Here is a 17852-nt window from a genome sequence, read left to right as displayed (position 1 = left end):
ACAAATTAATGTTGGTTTGATAAATCTACGAGTCACCTGCAACTGCAGTTTAAAAAAAAAAAACATCTTTATACTGTATCTGTCATCCCGTTCCCTTGAGACATTCATTTCCTAAACGAATTAAAGACAAATGTTTAAGGAGCGGTACTCAGTGTAATTGTGTCATCTTTCTCTGCAGCTTGTGTAACATGGCAGATATGACACTGGAACAATCTCTGCTGTTGTTTGATCAGTCGAGGCCCTCAAGCTATAACCGTCTCTTCTGTCACAGCTCTTCAGATTCAGTGCTAAAGTGTTCATAATCTGCTCCACTGAATGCAGCTCTTAGATTTATGAGGATTGTGCTTTAGACATTATAAAATACTTAGGAGTACCTGGAGGCGTTTGATATTTGAAGGTGCTGGAACTCATTTAGCTCTTGCGGTTTTCCATAAGTCATAAGCTGGGATTGCAGCTGGGAGGAGCACAGCGACTGTAAATATTCCTCATTTACTTGCTGTTCTATGGGCATTATGGCTAGTTTGCTTGCTTTGAAACAATCTATATTGTATATAAAACGCTATATAAATAAAGGTGACTTGACTTGACAACATTAGCAGTGTTACATTAGCAAGCATCACTTTTACTATTGTTCACTTCACACTCATTGGGCCTCATTTATCAATCTAACGTAGAAACATGCGTAGAAACGAGCGCAGAAATCATCTTGTGACGACATGGAGAAACGAAACCCGGCCAAGAAGAGGAAGTATCTCATGAAAGAGAAATTGATCCACTCCAGAAACACCCGTTAACCTCATAATTACATTAATTTATATGTATATTAAATACCGGTAAATAAACATTTACAAACATTATAAACTAGGCTATTTCCCCCTCACTCTACAACAAATTCTTTAAATGTAACGGTATTCAGAACAGAACAAGAATGAAAAATAAGTAGCTATAAATTATATATCAAACTATCAAATAAAACACAAATTAGGCCATAGCAACATAGGCTACCTAATGGGCTCACCTCTCTCATTCGGCAAGAATCCAAATAGCCTGTGTTTCCGTATTTGCCATGTAACATTTGGTTGCTTAACTATTATTCATTATGTAAACAAGGCTTTGTATTTCACTAGTGTTTTAACATCCACATAAAACTGCATCCTTCACATATCCTGCAAAAATGTGTTTGGTTGAGCACTGGGCTCAACCATGGTCTGGATTTTACAGCAGACCATTTTGAGCAGTGTAACTTTTATGTTTGGTTGATGACGAATAGCTGAAATGTCAAGTTAGCAATGCTAGAACTGATATGTTGTGTGTGTGGCACTGAGTGAGGCACCTGACAAAAAAAGGACAAAAAACAAAACAAAAACATGCATATAATAAATATTATATCATCAATCATAATCTTTAAATAAACTTAACATTTTTCTATTTTTAATAAAAACTTTCACTAGTGTACATGTAACATGAATGATGCCTCAGTCGGTTTGTTGAGAAACGGTGTGCTAATGTTTTTATAAGAGTTATTAACTTGTGATTTTTGACTCTTGGATAATAAAACATCTAACATTGAAGACAGGAGTCTTATGGACTAGGGGCTGTATTACAGGAAAAACAGCTAACTCAGAATCCTATTCTATGTGTTTAGTAACCATGGTAAATTCACTAAAGAAATGGAACATTTTCCCAATCTTGGTAACACTTTAATAACTGCATGCTATGAATCATTGGTTAAGCATTAGTAAATAGTTCATTCATAATTTATAAAGCATTAACCAACATAAATACAGCTATAAATGCTTTATTCTTTATTTATAAGCATATCTATAATGTGTTTAATAATTGTATTTTCATACTTAATTAATTTTGTTTTGTTTTTTTTTATTTTTTTATTATTCACACTTATTTACAAAACACAATTTACAATGATCACTATATCATTTCTAATCATGAATTATATAGTAGGAATACGTTAATAAAGCACTTATTAATACACTGAGTAACTATTACTATATGTCTAAATATGTATGTTTATTGATCATTTACTTACACTTTCTAAATCAACTTATGAACACTGACAGCTCAAATAACGTAATAATTTAGAATTAATAAATTGATCATTAATAAAGTATGAAAATACAATTATTACACATTATTAATATTAATGAATCAAGTATTAACCATTTATAGCTGTAATTTATAAACTGCCTATTAATGCTTTATAAATTATGAATTAACTATTTACTGATGCTTAACTAATGATTCATAGCATGCAGTTATTATAAAGTGATACCTGTTTGGATGAACCCAAGATTTGATTAGATGAATCTCACAACTTACCAAGATAATAAACAAGATACAAGAGAAAGACCCAAACAAACTCAAGCAACATTATCAGATGGATCAATTTAATCAATGTAAGCAAGGTTTGAACACCTCAGTACAATGTTATCAGTGTGAAATCAGAAGAGAATCAGAACACGGAACATATTGGATGCTGCTGACACAATGTGAGTCATGCGCAAAATGGCATATTAAAATTCACAGTCACAAACCACTCAATGAGGGTCTGTGATTAATTGCTATGATACATAGGAACATTTATGGAAACAAGAGCACAGATGTTCATTGAGAAGCAGCATTAATGCATTAATGATTAGCCGTATTGCTTTTGGACTGAATTGAACGTCAGAGAGGGGGTCCCAGAGAGGACACAGAACCGTATTTGTAGGCCGAGGGCAGTTTGAACACAGGCGTTTCCCATGATGACTCTCTGCGGTAGGCCATATTATGGGATGGACTCATCGCAGGCTCCCGTAGACCACTGGAGAATTCCCTACTGCAAGAGATACTTCTCGTATTACTCCGGGCGTAAATGCTAAGATACAATAGTTTTCCAAGATACAAGACAGTAGAGTCATTCTTTAGTGGAAGAAATACCTGACAGTGGCACTGAATGGCGCTGAATGGCTTCCCATAGAGCTCTGACTTGATGTCCTATGAGGAACTGAACCTAAAAGGAGGAGACCATTCATTACAGAACAAAGTATACAGCTAGATCATATAAATGGATTGTTGATATCATTGTGAAATGAGTGCTGCTTCTGAGATCTCAGAAGTACTGTCCAGTCTTCTCAGAGTCAAAATATTAAATAAAATAAAAAGGTGGCTGATATATTTGCCCAAAAAGTGGGAAAACTGACAAAAAACCTTTGAATGTAATTCTGTTAATCTGTAAGATATATTATTTTATATTAATACATTATAGCATTTCACTAACTGGATTTAGGTATTAGGGGTGTAAGAAAATAGATACATATGAATATCGCGATATTATGTTTGGCGATAATGTACTGATTCTTAAAAACACTATTGATATTTATTTATTAGTTTCTATCCAAGATTCGTGTCAGTGGCTTTCTGTTCGGTTAAACCCAACCGCTAGATGGCAGTGTTATTTCAAAACGTAAACTGTGATGCAGAGAAGTGCAAAGGTGCATCACTAGCTTTAGCATTAGCAAACCCAGCTAACAAGACGATAGAAATATAGCAGCTCCCGCCAAGGTGTTCAGAGCTTAACCCTCTGGGGTCGGCAAACGCGCCCGTGCGTGTTGCTGGATTTTCTTTACATTGTAGCACAATAAACTTAAATTACTCCGTCATTTATGGTCATACAGAAAAAAGAAATATAAAAAAATAATCTGTGATATTTCTACTTTTGTATGTGTCCACTTACAATCAAATCAAAACATTGTGCTTTTGTAAAATAAAGAAAATAAACAGGGTGTGCTTTCTGCCTCCCCGTCGCGGTGAACTTTTTTTTCTTGAGCACGTCTTTAAACTGAAACAAAACTCAGCGAATACTTGTTACACATTTATGAGCCATATACCTTTATAAACATTTAAGTGTGTATTTTTAAATGATCGGATTCAAACTGAAAACAAATATTCTCTGTTTAAGTAATTTGTATAAAACCAACAAGATGTCCAGTATCTCAAACGCTTGCTCATTATTTTTAATTAGACCACGCCCACGCGCGCAAAAGAGATTCACATGCAAATCTCCACATGGAACGCGAACGCGCTCGTTACCTCAAAAACAAAGCACGAAAAAACTTCACAAGTCTCTGCTTTTCGTCGAGTTTGAAAGATGTGCCGTGAGCTTACATTGGATTTACCTCAGAAGAAGAACGCGATTTGAAGACAAGAAAGATGTAAGGTAAGAAATTCTTACATATTAGTTTGTTATTGTTGCATAAATTTCACATTGCAGTTGAACTGTTGCTAGATATATGGTGAATATTATAATATTTAGACCCGTGTTTACTGTTACTGTGTTTGTGGATATCTGCTCAAACGTAGATATGTATATGGTAACCATAATGTTTCATATTTTGGAGCATGCTGTGCGTTTGAATGTATCATATTTTGCAGCATGCTGTGCGTTTGAATGTTTCATATTTTGGAGCATGATCACGTTTGAAAAGCAAAACGCACCAAACGGCTTCATGTTTTTACTATTATCTCATTTCATATCATCATAACGAATGGAAACATTTGAAGTAACATATGATAATCAATATATTTTTCTCTAGCTTAGTTGTTACTGAAATCTTTTGGAAGATTTATAGGCTGCTATAGGTTATTGTTATTATTATTTTATGCCTATGCCTACAAGGCACAACAAATCTGGTGTTCATTATATTATATATTGTTGGAAACATTTGTGTGTGTGTGTGTGTGTGTGTGTGTGTGTGTGTTTGTGTCTGTGTGTGTGTGTGTGTGTGTGTGTGTATTCTGTGAATTTTAAAAAGCAATTTTAACCAGAAAAATCTAAAATTTATTCCCAAAATCGTGCAGGCATTTCTCTTGATATCAGTATGTTCAATTTTTTTTTTCTTTCAGGGCCCAGATGCCACTGAGTCCTGCTGACTTCAACATTCACATGAGTCTCTGTACATGAACATGGTAAAGTGAAAATCAAACACCTTGGAAATGAAAGGTATGTACAATGTTTTTTTAGGAATGGCACAAAGGTCTCTGTATTTGGATCATTGTTTTCAATAAGTGCTTTTTTGTCATTTGTTTTGTATCTTTGGATTATGTTGTGTTGTAAATAAATCCAAACAATCAAAAAGCCATTCTTTTTTAAATCTCCTCATTCTTTGTGCAAGGTTGCTCAGAATGATAGGGCCTGATAGCTCCTAATAGGGCCGTTAGGGGAGGGTCTTTGTCTTTCTCAGGTGTGAAAAGCTTACATATTAATGATGTGATCACACCTCCCGCATAAAGCTTTCTCACACAAAACACGTCATACAAATTTTAAATCAATATATTGTCTTATCTGAATGAGCAGTCAGGGCGATTTTCACATAGTTTTGGAGCAAATATTCTAGGCTACGTGATACAATTTTCAAAAGTCTTGTGAAGAAATAATCAGTATGGGTTTCATGGCCTTATTTCAGTGAGAATTTTTTTTGTATTTTCACAAACCACGCATAAATGTCATTATCTCAAAACTACAAACTTTTACATACATGCTGCTGATATATTATTGTAGCAGAGTTTGTGCTGAATACAGTGTAATCAGACTTTAGCCATGAAAATGTCACAAGTAACAGAAATAAGCACAAATGTCAGAGCATGTCAGAACACCTCCAGGCCCAGAAAACAGCTCAGACCCCAGAGCTTTAAGTGTGGACTCATTTTGACTAAAGAAACCACTAAGGAGATCGACAAGAGTGTTGTTGTTATGTTGTTTGACAAGAGTCACGCTGTATTATGAATGTTATTCCAGGCCAGTAGTTGGTGGTGTCACTTCGTAAAGAAAAACTATGTGGTTATAGACTAAACGCGCATGATGTCACCGTTTTCACAAATTTGCGTTTTTGTAGTTTACGTGGAGACTATAATGGTATCGTTTTCAAAAACTTGCACTTTGAAACCTTTTTCAAAATGTTTTCAGGCCCCCAAAACGCTTTTATAGCCAAAACGCATAAAAAGTGAACAATATGTATCGTGGATAGTGTCTGTAAGAGCCTTAATTGGAATAATTAAAATTCAACACTAAAGGCATAAATGTTTGAGTAAATATTTAAATTAGTTTAGGTTTATGTTATTTATGTACATTCGTTGAGTTGATTTGACCCTGTTTATGTTGTAATGGTTTGGTCTGTTTTAGCGACTTTAGGAATTGGCGAGGGAGGTTTGTGGCAGAACGCCGCTTTCTTACAATGTGAAAAGCTTACTCTTTCTTCAAATTGTAAGTTTTTTTCACAAGTGTAGTTTGTGAATATTTAGAAGACAAATAAACGATTGCAGCAGCTCAGGATTACAGTGATGGTTTATGTGAAGATCTGCTTTCTAATTAAGTAGAATGGCAGATGATTCTGTAGATGTGAACACGGTATTGGCCACAAGAGGGTGCCAAAGCCAACAGCAAAGGCTGCTGAAGAGAAAATATATCGACTTAAAAATGAAAGACAAGGGAAATTGGCACAGCTAACACACAAAACGAATCAAATTGACAGATTAAATGCAAGATAAAAAAAGATGTGAAGACTGTTGAAAGAGAACTAAATTGAAGATGGAAAAGAAGATCAGATTAACTGGTTTCAACCCAAGATTGAACGTTTCCAGCCATTTATATTTGATGCGAAAAATTGGATTTCAACCACAAAAAGGAAATGAGCCTGATGAGCATGAACTTCAGGATGAAGATGATGACGGCATTAAACTAAATGATAGTGTATCTGAAGTGATAGCTCGTAAAGATAGAAGAAAAAGTGGATCTGTGACAAGTTCTATGGCACAATCTTCAACAAGTTCTGCTCGTGTCAAGGCAGAGGCTAAGCGTGCAGCACTTTTAGCCCGGGCATCTGCTTTAAGAAAGAGGCAAGAATTAGAGGCTGAAAAGTTGAGAGTGAAGACTAAAGAGAACAGTCTGAACTAAAATTGCTGCATCCAATGCTGTACTCAAAGTGTTAAAAGAGTATGAAGAAGGTCAAGATGGCATGAATGATTACTGCAGGTCACAGACTGGATCACAAGCTGGTGATTCATTTAAAAGTAGAAAGGAACGTCAAATTAAGCCAGTATCTAACCCTTGTAGAAAGTCTGAGCCAACAACAAGCACCCAGGATCAAAGCTCTACCCAGTGACCATCTCAAGAAATTACAGATCATGGTAATTCTCAACAGTCAATTGATGAGGGCAGATATCTGTTCAAAGTGATGCAACGACAAAACGAAATAACTGAATTGTCAATCAGTAGAGCTTATCTCAATTGCCTCAAAGTGATGTGCCAGTGTTTTCTGGATGCTTAACTGGATTACAGTGGGGACAGTACTCTTGCCTATATTTCTTTCATAAGGTCCTTCGAGCATGTGATTGAGAACAAGACTAATAGCTCACAAGACACTATCTTGAATAGTTCACAAGTGAAGAACCACAAGCTCTTGTTCACAGTTGTGAACATATGAGTCCTCTTACGGGATACAAAGAAGCTAAACGTCTCCTCCAGCAGCATTATGGCAATGAACTGAAGATAGCTACAGCTTACCTTGAGAAAGCTCTGAAATGGCCACAGATAAAAGCAGAGGACAGTAAGGGAATGAAGACCTATGCCTTATTGGATGTAGAAATACCATGGCTAATATTGAATTCATGGATGAGATGAACAATCCAACAAAACAGTCATTTTAAAACTTCCTTTCAGATTCAGAGAACGCTGGAGGAAGCATTGCCTTTGATATCCAGTGACGAAATGGAAGAAGAGCCACATTTGAGGATTTGGTCAACTTTATTGACTTGAATGCTCAAGTTTTGAATGACCCACTCTTTGGAGATATCCAGGATGTTAAAGTGGAGAGAAAAGGAAAGTCCAGTTCTCCAGAGGGGAACAGCTCAAAGAAGAGTGGCTTCAAAGGTAGTATTTTTGCCACAAACATCTCGCCGGCTGGCAAAGACAAAGCAGAATTCTCACAACGAAAGAAACAGAACACAGAGAAATCTGATTCTGCAGCCCAAAGATCTTGTTTGTTCTGTAACAAGGAACATACACTGGATTCCTGCGATAGGCTTAAAAAGCAGAAATACAAGGACCGAATTCCGTTTCTCAAAAGTAAGGGCTATGCTTTGGCTGTCTAACTCAAGGACATATGAGTGAAGATTGCAAGAAAAGAATGTCATGTCCAGATTGCTCACTAAAATATCCAGGTGTCCTACATATTATCAAACAAGAAGATAACTAAGGTGAAAAGTCTGAAGACCACGACTTTGCGGTTTCTAACGCTCTTCTTTCACGGAGTCAGAAACTTGTGGATACACCGGGGCTGGTGATGGTGAGTGCAATTTCTTTAAACCTTTAAAGGTTAAATCAAAGAAGAGTGAAAGATCAGAAATATGCTTTCCTAGACCCGGGAAGCACAAAGAGCATCGACTTGTGCAGGGCAAGAAGACTGATTTTGTGCTTTGTATTATGGGTAAACAAAGAAAGGTGCAAGGTTACTTGCTGTCTGACTTAGAGGTGTGCGTTTTAGAAGAGAATACTTGCACTGATCTGCCCAATGTCTTGACTCAGCGACATTTGCCTGTAAAAGAAGGAAACATTCCTAACCAAAAGGATATTGAGAAATGGCCTTAACATGCATGAAGTTCATCTTCCACATATTGAAGCTGCAGTGGGGCTACTGATTAAAGTGAACACGCTATAAGGCCATGGAACCATGGAAGGTGATAAACAGCAGAAACGATGGGCCTTATGCAGTGAAGACGGCTCTTGGCTGGATAGTGAATGGACCAAAGGAAGAGAGCATCAAGACAAGAAAGTCTGGTATACACAGCTATACAGTGAATCGTATTTCTGTGGAGAAGATATATCGTTATATGTTGTATATCCGTGTTGTCTTCGACTGTAATGCATCTTACCATGGATTTTCTTTGAATGATCAGTTACTTCAGGCGCCCAACCTGACCAACACACTTATCAGAGTCTTGGTCAGATTCCGCGAGGAGCCGATTGGAATGATGGCTGACACTGAATCAATGTTTTATTAGGTTCGAGTACCTAGTGTGGATGCAGACTTCCTGGGGTTCCTTTGGTGGCAGCAGGGCAACCTAGATCAAGAGGAAGTGGAGTACAGGATGTGTGTACACCTGTTTGGTGCAACCTCTTCACCAAGTTGTTCTTGTTAAGCTCTTCAAAGAACAGCAGAAGATGGAATCAACGACACTACTCCATAAGCAGCTCAGACACTTTTGAAGAATTTTTACGTTGATGATTGCCTAGAACAAGCAATCACACTTGCAAGGGATATCAGAGCGCTTTGTAAGCAAGGTGGGTTCCATTTGACAAAACAGACTAGTAATACCAGACATACCTGAAGAAGAACAAGACACTGATTTGAAAGACCTCAATCTGGATAGTGAGTTACTTCCCATGGAAAGCACATTGGGAATTCGCTGGTGTACAGAAAAAGACATTTCATTTTAAGATCGAAGTGCAAAACAAACCCCTCACCAGAAGAGGTATATTATCAGTTGTTAGCTAAGTTTATGATCCCCTTGAGTTCCTAGCATTGTTTGTGCTACCAGCAAAGCTCATTCTGAGGGACCAGTGTAAAGAGAAAGTAGGATGGGATGAAGAAATTGTAGAGAAAAAGGCTGAAAGATGGCTATCCTGGCTGGAAGATTTGCAGAAGCTCACAAACTTCAGTGTGAGAAGATCAACCTGCAAGTTTTGGACCTGTCAAGATTTTCGGTTGCACCACTTTGGAGATGCTACTGAGAATGGATACGGGACTGTAACGTACCTCTTTTTGACAAACGACCATGATCAAAAGAGCTGCACATTCATGATAGAAAAGTCCAGAGTAGCCCCACTCAAGCAGGTTACTATAGTTGACAGCAGCCACCATCTCAGTCAAAATGGATAGAATGCTGGACAGGAATTGATCTTGAGGAGTCTAACTTTTGGACTGACAGTACCACGGTGCTGAAACACACTGAGAATGAATCCACAAGATTTAAGATTTGTTGCAAACCGAATCTCATTAATTAGAGAGGCTTCTAAACCTTCTCAATGGAGATATGTAAGCTCCTCAGAAAATCCTGCGGACCAAGCTTCGAGAGGTTTGAATGCTGACAACTTGATCAGAAGCAAAAACTGGATCAAAGGACCATGTTTCCTGCTGAAGCCGCAATGAGAGTGGCCGGTTCGACCAGAGCATTCAGTGATGTCTATGCAAGGCGTAGATGGAAACAAATTCAATACCTGGCAGATCTTTTCCGGCATCGGTGGACGCTGGAATATTTACCTCTCCTGCAGGAACGTCAGCGATGGTCCAGACTGAAAAGAAACTTTGAGATTGGAAACAAAGTTCTGATTGTTGATTCCAATGCACCCCGGAATTCATGGATGATAGGTCGCATCATCAAGACAATGCCAGACTCTAAGGTGAATGTTCACAGTGTGTGTTAAGACGAAAACGACACACTGACTCAACCCATCTCCAAGATATGTCTACAACAAGAAGCTGTCTGACTATCGATTGAATGGAAGTTCAAGTTGTGACTTCAAAGACTCTAAAGGTTTATGGCTCTAGATAATCAAGTTTGCAAACCGTCCCAGTGGATGGTCTGATGGGGCCAGCACGACAACATCATCCGCAAAAAGCAGAGATGAAATCGTGTGGTCCCCAAACCTGAAACCCCAAACCCTGGCTGCGCCTAGAAATTCTGTCCATAAAAATTATGAACAGAACCGACACAAAGGGCAGCCCTGCCGGAGTCCAACATGCACCGGGAACAAGTCTGACTTACTGCCGGCAATGCGAACCAAGCTCCTGCTCCGGTCGTACAGGAAAACAGCCATTAGCAAAGGGCCCCGGACCCCGTACTCCCAGAGCACCCTCCACAGGACGCTGCGAGGGACACAGTCGAATGCCTTCTCCAAATCCACAAAAGATTGGTTGGGCAAACTCCCATGAACCGTTTTTTTTATCTTTAATTCAGTTTTTATTTCTTTTTTATTTCCAGTACAGTTTTCTCTATATTACTGTTAGTTTTAGTTGTTTTCAGAATTTTCTAGCATTTTGTTTTATTTTAGTTTGACTATTTTGGGGCTGCCAAAATGTACAAAAAACTATTTAAAAATGTTTTCATGGCATTGAATTTCTCAGTAGTCTAGTATTATTGCTATCTTGGGGCATTTTCAAGTTTAATGCAGGCTGAATGTAATGGTTTTAGGTTTTATAATTTATCATTCTATCAAAAACTAAAATTAATCTGTTGGCATTTTTATTTTATTTTATTTTAGCTAGTAGCGAATTGTAGAAATAATATTAGAAGAAGTAGTTATTTTAAAATTTCGATTTCCAACCAGGTTTGCTCTCACATGTTGCTCTGAGAATGTCATTTACTTGTCTGTGTCATAAAAAAATATGTAGGTAAAACTATTAGACAAGACAGAACACGAATTATTGAACATATGAGTGCTGTGGGAAGAAATAAGAAATTATTACACTGCACTGTGGAATACTTGATTCTGATTGGTCAATCATGACATCCAGCGGTTTGTTAATCCCAGATAACAACCAGTAAATCTGATCACAAAGACTCATCCGGGTAACTGAAGTCAGCGCTACTCTTGCTTTAAATGGAATTTATTTGTGGAAGTTTTGCTCCTTTTTTGCTTTATTTCATTAATTTCATTAATTTGCATAGAATTTCTACATAATTTTTGTAAATTTTTTTGTAATTGTTTCAAATTTGTATGCAGTCTGATATACATATGAATGTTACTGCACATAGTATTTTATGCTATTGAGGTATATGTATTTTTTATCAACTTTGAGTTTATTGGATGTAATATGGTAAAAAAAATAAAAAATATATAAATGGAATCAGGTGTGCTATTGTCTGTTACAACAATGATGACGACACTGTTTTGTCTTTGCATTTGGCCTCTAAATAAAGTATTTTTTGTAATAAATCTACTATTATGTGTGCGAGCTCCTCTCCTTGTTGAACTTTAATGTTTTTTGAGTTTAAGCAACAAAGTAATTTTTATTTACCAATGTTTTCAGTATTCTATGGCTTTTTGGCTGTTTTTGACTTTTAGCTAGTTTTGTAACGATGCAAATATATTTATTTATATTTATATTTAGTTATAAATATTTTTAGTTTAGTTAGTGATTTTTAATTAATTAGCAAAAACTTTTTGTTAGAATGGTTCAAATGTATATATAGTAAAAAAAGGTTGGTTATTGCATTGACCTCAACAAGCTGTTGATTATCGGTTACTGGCCCAGAATCAGTGCATCTTTAACATTTTGTATGCAAACCCTGTCCAGGCGATCCAAAACCAAAAAATGGCAATGATGAATTTCTGAAATTTCTTCAGCATAATCTACAGTGCTGACCAACCTATGCGGCAGTTCTGCGGTGAGCTTCTGAGACAAATCCTACTCAAGGCGTCTGTCTAGATGGAGAAACAGAAATATAGGATTGCAGAGTCACGAGAGAGTTTTATATACTCTACAGAAAACCACACAAGAATACAGAAAAATAGGGTAAGTTTACTTTGTGAGAGAGCCCCCTGCTGTCGATTTCTATGCTATCAGCTCTGAGAAAGAAAAAACAAAATAATGTTAAAATCACAAGCAAGCCTTTCAGTGATTAAAGCACAGAATATCCTGAAAAAACACACGACAGATACTATTTCATAGAAGTTCGCATTGGATGTTGACGATTTTTCAAAGAAATCATCAAACACAGACAGCTGGAATTTAATTAAAATCAGGTTTACATTTCTGTGCCATGTCAGTTTTGTACTGTTGATTATGAAACAGTTTAATGTTAATAAATCAAATATAAAAATAAAGAATTATGAAACTATGTGAAATGAGAAACAAAAGAACGTAGTTTAAACCTTCTCCAGAGATCTGAACTGATCAAATACTCACAGGCTAGCAGAGGATAAGGATCGTGATATTAAGAGTGGAGAAGAATAGGGAACTTTTGTCACTGAAGAAGCTGAAATAAACAGAGAAACAGCTCTTTGAAATGATATAATAGCTCACAAAAACCACCTGATCTATTTCATAATTCAATTTCACTGTAATAGTTTGGACAATCTGTTCATCTTTAAGATCTAAAGAGAGCTAAAAACAAGCTAGAATGCACCTTGTCTTTGACTTGCTGACTGTAGATCTCGGTTGGACTGTAATGCCAGTCTTGAACTGGAATGATTTCAATGACAAGTGATGCATTAATAAAGTACAATGTTTAAGGTCTTCTTCAGCTCTTCTATTTCCACATCCATCATAAGTTGTCTTTCATTAGAAGGATACATGCCATATTTACAGTGCATATAAATACTATTCACTGCCTCTGACGTTTTACGTTTCTTCAATATTTTCAAATGTATTTTATTCCTGTGATGCAAAGCTGAATTTTCAACAGCCATTACTCCAGTCTTCAGTGTAACATTCATATTTTTGTTTGGATAATAAAATTAGAATAATATTGTCCAGATTTACTGATGAATAGAAAGTTTGGCAACATTTAAAAGGTACAGTAGGGTAGGCAATTTCGGAGAGGCTTTAAAAGCATGAGATCCTAGGGGTGGGTGATATGGAAAAAATATCATATCACAATTTTTTTCAGGAAAATCACAATTCACGCTTTTATCACGATTCTTTTTCATGTTGGTTTTACTATTTTGCAAGTGACTGAGCATTACAGCCTAACTAATGTCCCTATTTTAAATAAAATGAAAATAAATCACGACATGGACTTCACTGTATAAATTATACATTGATTCTTATTAAAGCTACAATTTAAGTTCTCAGTCAAAAGCATTGACTGATTTTCTCATTGTGTTTTGTTGTTTAATTAATATTAAAGGGATAGTTCCCACAAAAATGAAAATTGTCATCATTTATTCTGTCAAGTTGTTTTAAACCTGAATGAGTTTCTTTCAAGTCTCGTTCTTTTCTGTTGAAAATAAAAGTTATTTTGAAGAATGTGGGTAACCAAAGAGTTGCTGGTCCCCACTGACTTCCATAGTCTATTTTTTCCTACTATGGAAATCAATGGGGACCAACCAACAGATGTTTGGTTACCCACATTCTTCAAAATATCTTCTTTTGTGTTCAGGTTTGGAATAACATTAGAGTGACAAAATAATGACGGAATGTTTAGAACTGCACATCAGCACGCTTATTAAAAGTTTAACCGGCAAGGCATTAAAGCAAATGCAAATAATGAACTTTTGAGAATTGTAGTGTCCCGTGAGTTTAACTCTACCTCTGCGTTAATATGTGATGTGAATGTACGTCGCGTTGTGCAGTATGTTGAGACGGAGACGCCAGAACTACAGCTGATAGAATGCAATGTATACGATACTACGATATTTCTTCAAAAGCTGATCATGAAGACATTTTAACCATCCACGATCAAAAATCGTTATAGCTCACACCCCTATGAGATCCCACCCTCCCTTCAGAGCGCTGTCCAAAGCCACACCTCCTTCAAAACACATGAACGTGCACCGCTAAAGCAGAGTCTGCAAAGCGTCACGAGAGACAGCGTTAAATTGCCTCATGTCTAAAAAAAGCAAAAAGCACATAACATTACAAAAATAATGAACGTAAACAACTTACAGAGCTCTGACTTGTACCACCTGACTGCTGCAGATTAATTCCGCCATTGATAGTGTTGCCATAGAAACGCATACACCCGAGTCTGAGGACGTGAACAGCTCCAGGGGTTGCCGTCACGGGTTGCCATATCGTAATTATGGTTATGACATGCCGTGAACGCAGCATAAGCTTGTTGTTGTTTGATCAGGAGGAACTGTAAAACGTGGCTGCTGTTTGTTTGTGGAGCTTGGTGACTCTTCATAGCCTTACGGAATGAGCTGATGACGTGTGATGTTTGCACGAGTGCGCAGAGGTATGGGAATACATATGTTGACAGGCAGGTAGGACATGATCCTATGCGTTTAATATTTTTAATCTAATTAATCTATTTTACCGAATGCAATGATTGGATGGACATTTTTTGGTCCTGAGTCTTCCACAGAAGATATGTGCATTTTGTAATATTTAGACCACTTCTATTATTGATTTATTGAGAATTTAAGTTGGATTTTAGTTAAGAAGTTGACTTGACAAGAAGTTGGCTGTCCACTCATGACTGAGATTGAGCAGTTCTGCCAAGAGGACTGGAGAAAATTGCACTGGACAGATGTGCAAAGCAGTATCCATATACACTCAAGACTGGAGCAGGACTAATAAGGTGCACCAAAAACAAAAATGTGTTGTATTTATGTGTGTAATATTTTTGGATCAATAGGTTTTCTAATTTCGATATGAAATAATATTTTCCTGGTGATCTGTGCCACAAAAGCAAAAGTAAATTCTTTGTGGTTTAATGTTGTAAAACACAAAGATATATATTAGGTGAATACTATTTATAGGCCCTGTATTCAACTATCTATTTAGAGATTCATGAAGAAATACCTTTGATTTTGAACAGTCATCTCTAATTTTGATATGTAGGCATTCTGTTCTGAAATTTTCCTGCTCAAAATAGAAACCAAGATTAAGGCAAAAATGCAAAAAGAAATGGCTGTACTAATGCAATACTCGTCCTTACTTTGACATCTTCTGCATCTCTTGTTGCATTTTCAGTTCATTCTCCTTCATTCTCTCAATCTGTGCTTAGAGTGTTGTGTGACATTAATTTGATTCAGTACAAATAAGTCATGTTAAGGGCAGGATTCTCTCACCTTCTGCTGATAGTGGGCCAGTAATCGCTTCTGGTGTCTGGCCTGGAATTGTAAGACCTACAAAGCAAAATAATGTCAAAGCATGTCTTTATAAGTGCTACTGCTGCATTATTGATTAACATATCTACAATCTACTCATTTTATGTACATGATCACCTTGCTTATATCTGAGAAGTACTTGACTGCAACTGGATTGATATCCGAGAAAAGCTCCTGAACCTCTGAGCTGCTCTATGAAAACAATAGGCAGATTAGGGACAGTTCATTAATATTAATCTCTACGACATAAAAATCTCTTGCATCTTACCTTATCAGACAGTGGAGAGATTTGACACTTTGCTTTGCAAATGAGACACACACCTTGATTTCCTTAGGGGGAAACAAACAGACTGCTCTTAGTACTATATTATTTCCAGCAGAGGGCAGCATATTCCCATATTTAATTCATAAATCTCACTAACAAAACATTCATACTGAAATTTTACTACTGCAATTCAATACAGAATAGGCAGATCATTTTACTAGGAATATCATCATAATTATAGGAATAGTTATAACTCACATCCAGTGTTATAAATGCTTAGAGCAACTACAGTTATATATAAAAGCAGCACCGATATACCATGTAGCCTATACATCTGAACATACCTCTCTGAAAGCAAACATTACAGATGATGTGGCCACAGTTTGTGACAGCCAGCTGACGCTCAGGACCAGGGGACATGAAGCACGAGTTACAACAGATCCAGTGAGACATTATTCTGTTTGAGTACAACAACATCATTACGGCTGTTTGCTTAAACCTCTAAAAGTGAGCTTATAGAGAACAGACTGAAGACCTGTCCATTCATGCCCAAAACTGCTGTTTAACTATAATGACAAAAATGTTGTAAGCACCTGTTATTGAAATTATGAAACACCATTTCCACCACATAAGAAAAAAAAAAAAAAAAGGTCATAACCCTGGTTTCACAGACAAGGCTTGATTAAGCCAGGACAGAAGAGCTGCTTTAGTTAAATTAGGACGTTTATGCCATTAACAAACAAACAAACATAACTGTCCTGCATCTTCTTGAGATAAAACAATGGAAAGGACATATTTTAAGATATGACATTGCAAGTTGCTTTCATTTAAGGCTGCTGAATAATGAATTTTAGTCTGAGACTAGGCTTAGGCCTTATCTCGAAACCGGGCAACAATATGACATACTACTAAATCATAATTATGAAAAAAAAAAGAAGAAAAAAATGATGAGAATAAAAAGTCGATATTTGGATTTTGTCATAACAATTTGACATGTTAATTATGACGTTTAAAGACATAATTTCGATGTAGTATGTCATAATTTAAACTAAAATGACATTATTTCAAATTAAGACAGTTCATAGCACTGTGTTTAATATACAAAGTGTTCTCTTTTTGTCAGAAAGGAATTGACTGAAATATATGAACAAGACGAATTGATTAAATGTAAGTTGCAATAAATGGGGGTTAAAATAGAGGTTACATTAACCCAATAAGCAGGCAGATGTTTAGCGTTTGAGCTAAATAAACAAATGTAACGTTATACAATTTCACCCAGGACTTCACGAAAGTTCGCTAGTGCTGAGGACACTAAATCTCAAAAAGTAAAAACAACAACAACAAAACACATACCTCGATACCTGTATCTTCCTTTACGCGCTATCCAGATTATTATCAGTAGTGTGTATGCTAAAATGTGGGTTTGCTAGTTTATCTAACAAATTAGCAGATTTAGCAATGCTTATTGGAACGATGACGTCACCGGACGGAAATCGCGCACTCCTCTCAAATATGACCATGGCGACCGTAGTTTCCGGCAAATACTACGGCTAGTATTTAAACGATTTAAATTGCAAATCATAATGATTAAATTCTTACATTATACTTTAAATACAAAATTGAACAAATGTATATGTCTGCTATTGTATTTTTATTTCTGATTAAAGGTGATTGTTTTACTGTAGTAATTGTGTAATTAAGGGGCCTAATAATATGGTGGAAACAGTAATTACCATATTAAAAGTTTGTTGATGA

The 17852-nt window shown here is 36.4% G+C and overlaps 1 protein-coding gene across 3 annotated transcripts; it reads right to left on the bottom strand.

The window, feature by feature from the left end:
- Positions 1-2384: 2384 nt before the first annotated feature.
- On the bottom strand, positions 2385-17601 carry rnf212 (ring finger protein 212). Of its 3 annotated transcripts, none has more exons than XM_079892467.1 (13): positions 17451-17601; positions 16442-16554; positions 16101-16162; positions 15950-16024; positions 15794-15850; positions 15661-15719; positions 15525-15584; positions 13183-13238; positions 12963-13032; positions 12580-12622; positions 12424-12478; positions 2938-3010; positions 2385-2836 (listed from the first exon to the last, which is right to left on the bottom strand). In XM_079892467.1, the coding sequence occupies exons 2-13, from the start codon at positions 16548-16550 to the stop codon at positions 2686-2688; spliced, it is 870 nt and encodes a 289-aa protein (XP_079748593.1). In that variant the 5' UTR covers positions 16551-16554; positions 17451-17601; the 3' UTR covers positions 2385-2685. The 3 variants fall into 3 exon arrangements, with proteins under 3 accessions (XP_079748593.1, XP_079748595.1, XP_079748594.1); XM_079892469.1 differs by having other exon boundaries at positions 15950-16019; positions 17451-17592; XM_079892468.1 differs by lacking the exon at positions 15525-15584.
- Positions 17602-17852: the final 251 nt, after the last annotated feature.

This window comes from Squalius cephalus, assembly GCF_949319135.1.
Source record: "Squalius cephalus genome assembly, chromosome: 14".
NCBI classification, from domain to species: domain Eukaryota; kingdom Metazoa; phylum Chordata; class Actinopteri; order Cypriniformes; family Leuciscidae; genus Squalius; species Squalius cephalus.
This window is presented reverse-complemented; position numbering and strand designations above follow the sequence as displayed.

Excerpts from the sequence above, each read along its gene's own strand:
- rnf212 (XM_079892467.1), bottom strand. The coding sequence starts at position 16,550 with ATGTCTCACTGGATCTGTTGTAACTCGTGCTTCATGTCCCCTGGTCCT. Across the intron at positions 15,720-15,793 it reads TGGCCCACTATCAGCAGAAG|ATTGAGAGAATGAAGGAGAA; the intron begins GTGAGAGAATCC and ends CTCTAAGCACAG. Across the intron at positions 3,011-12,423 it reads ACCGCAGAACTGCCGCATAG|GTTCAGTTCCTCATAGGACA; the intron begins GTTGGTCAGCAC and ends TCCTCCTTTTAG.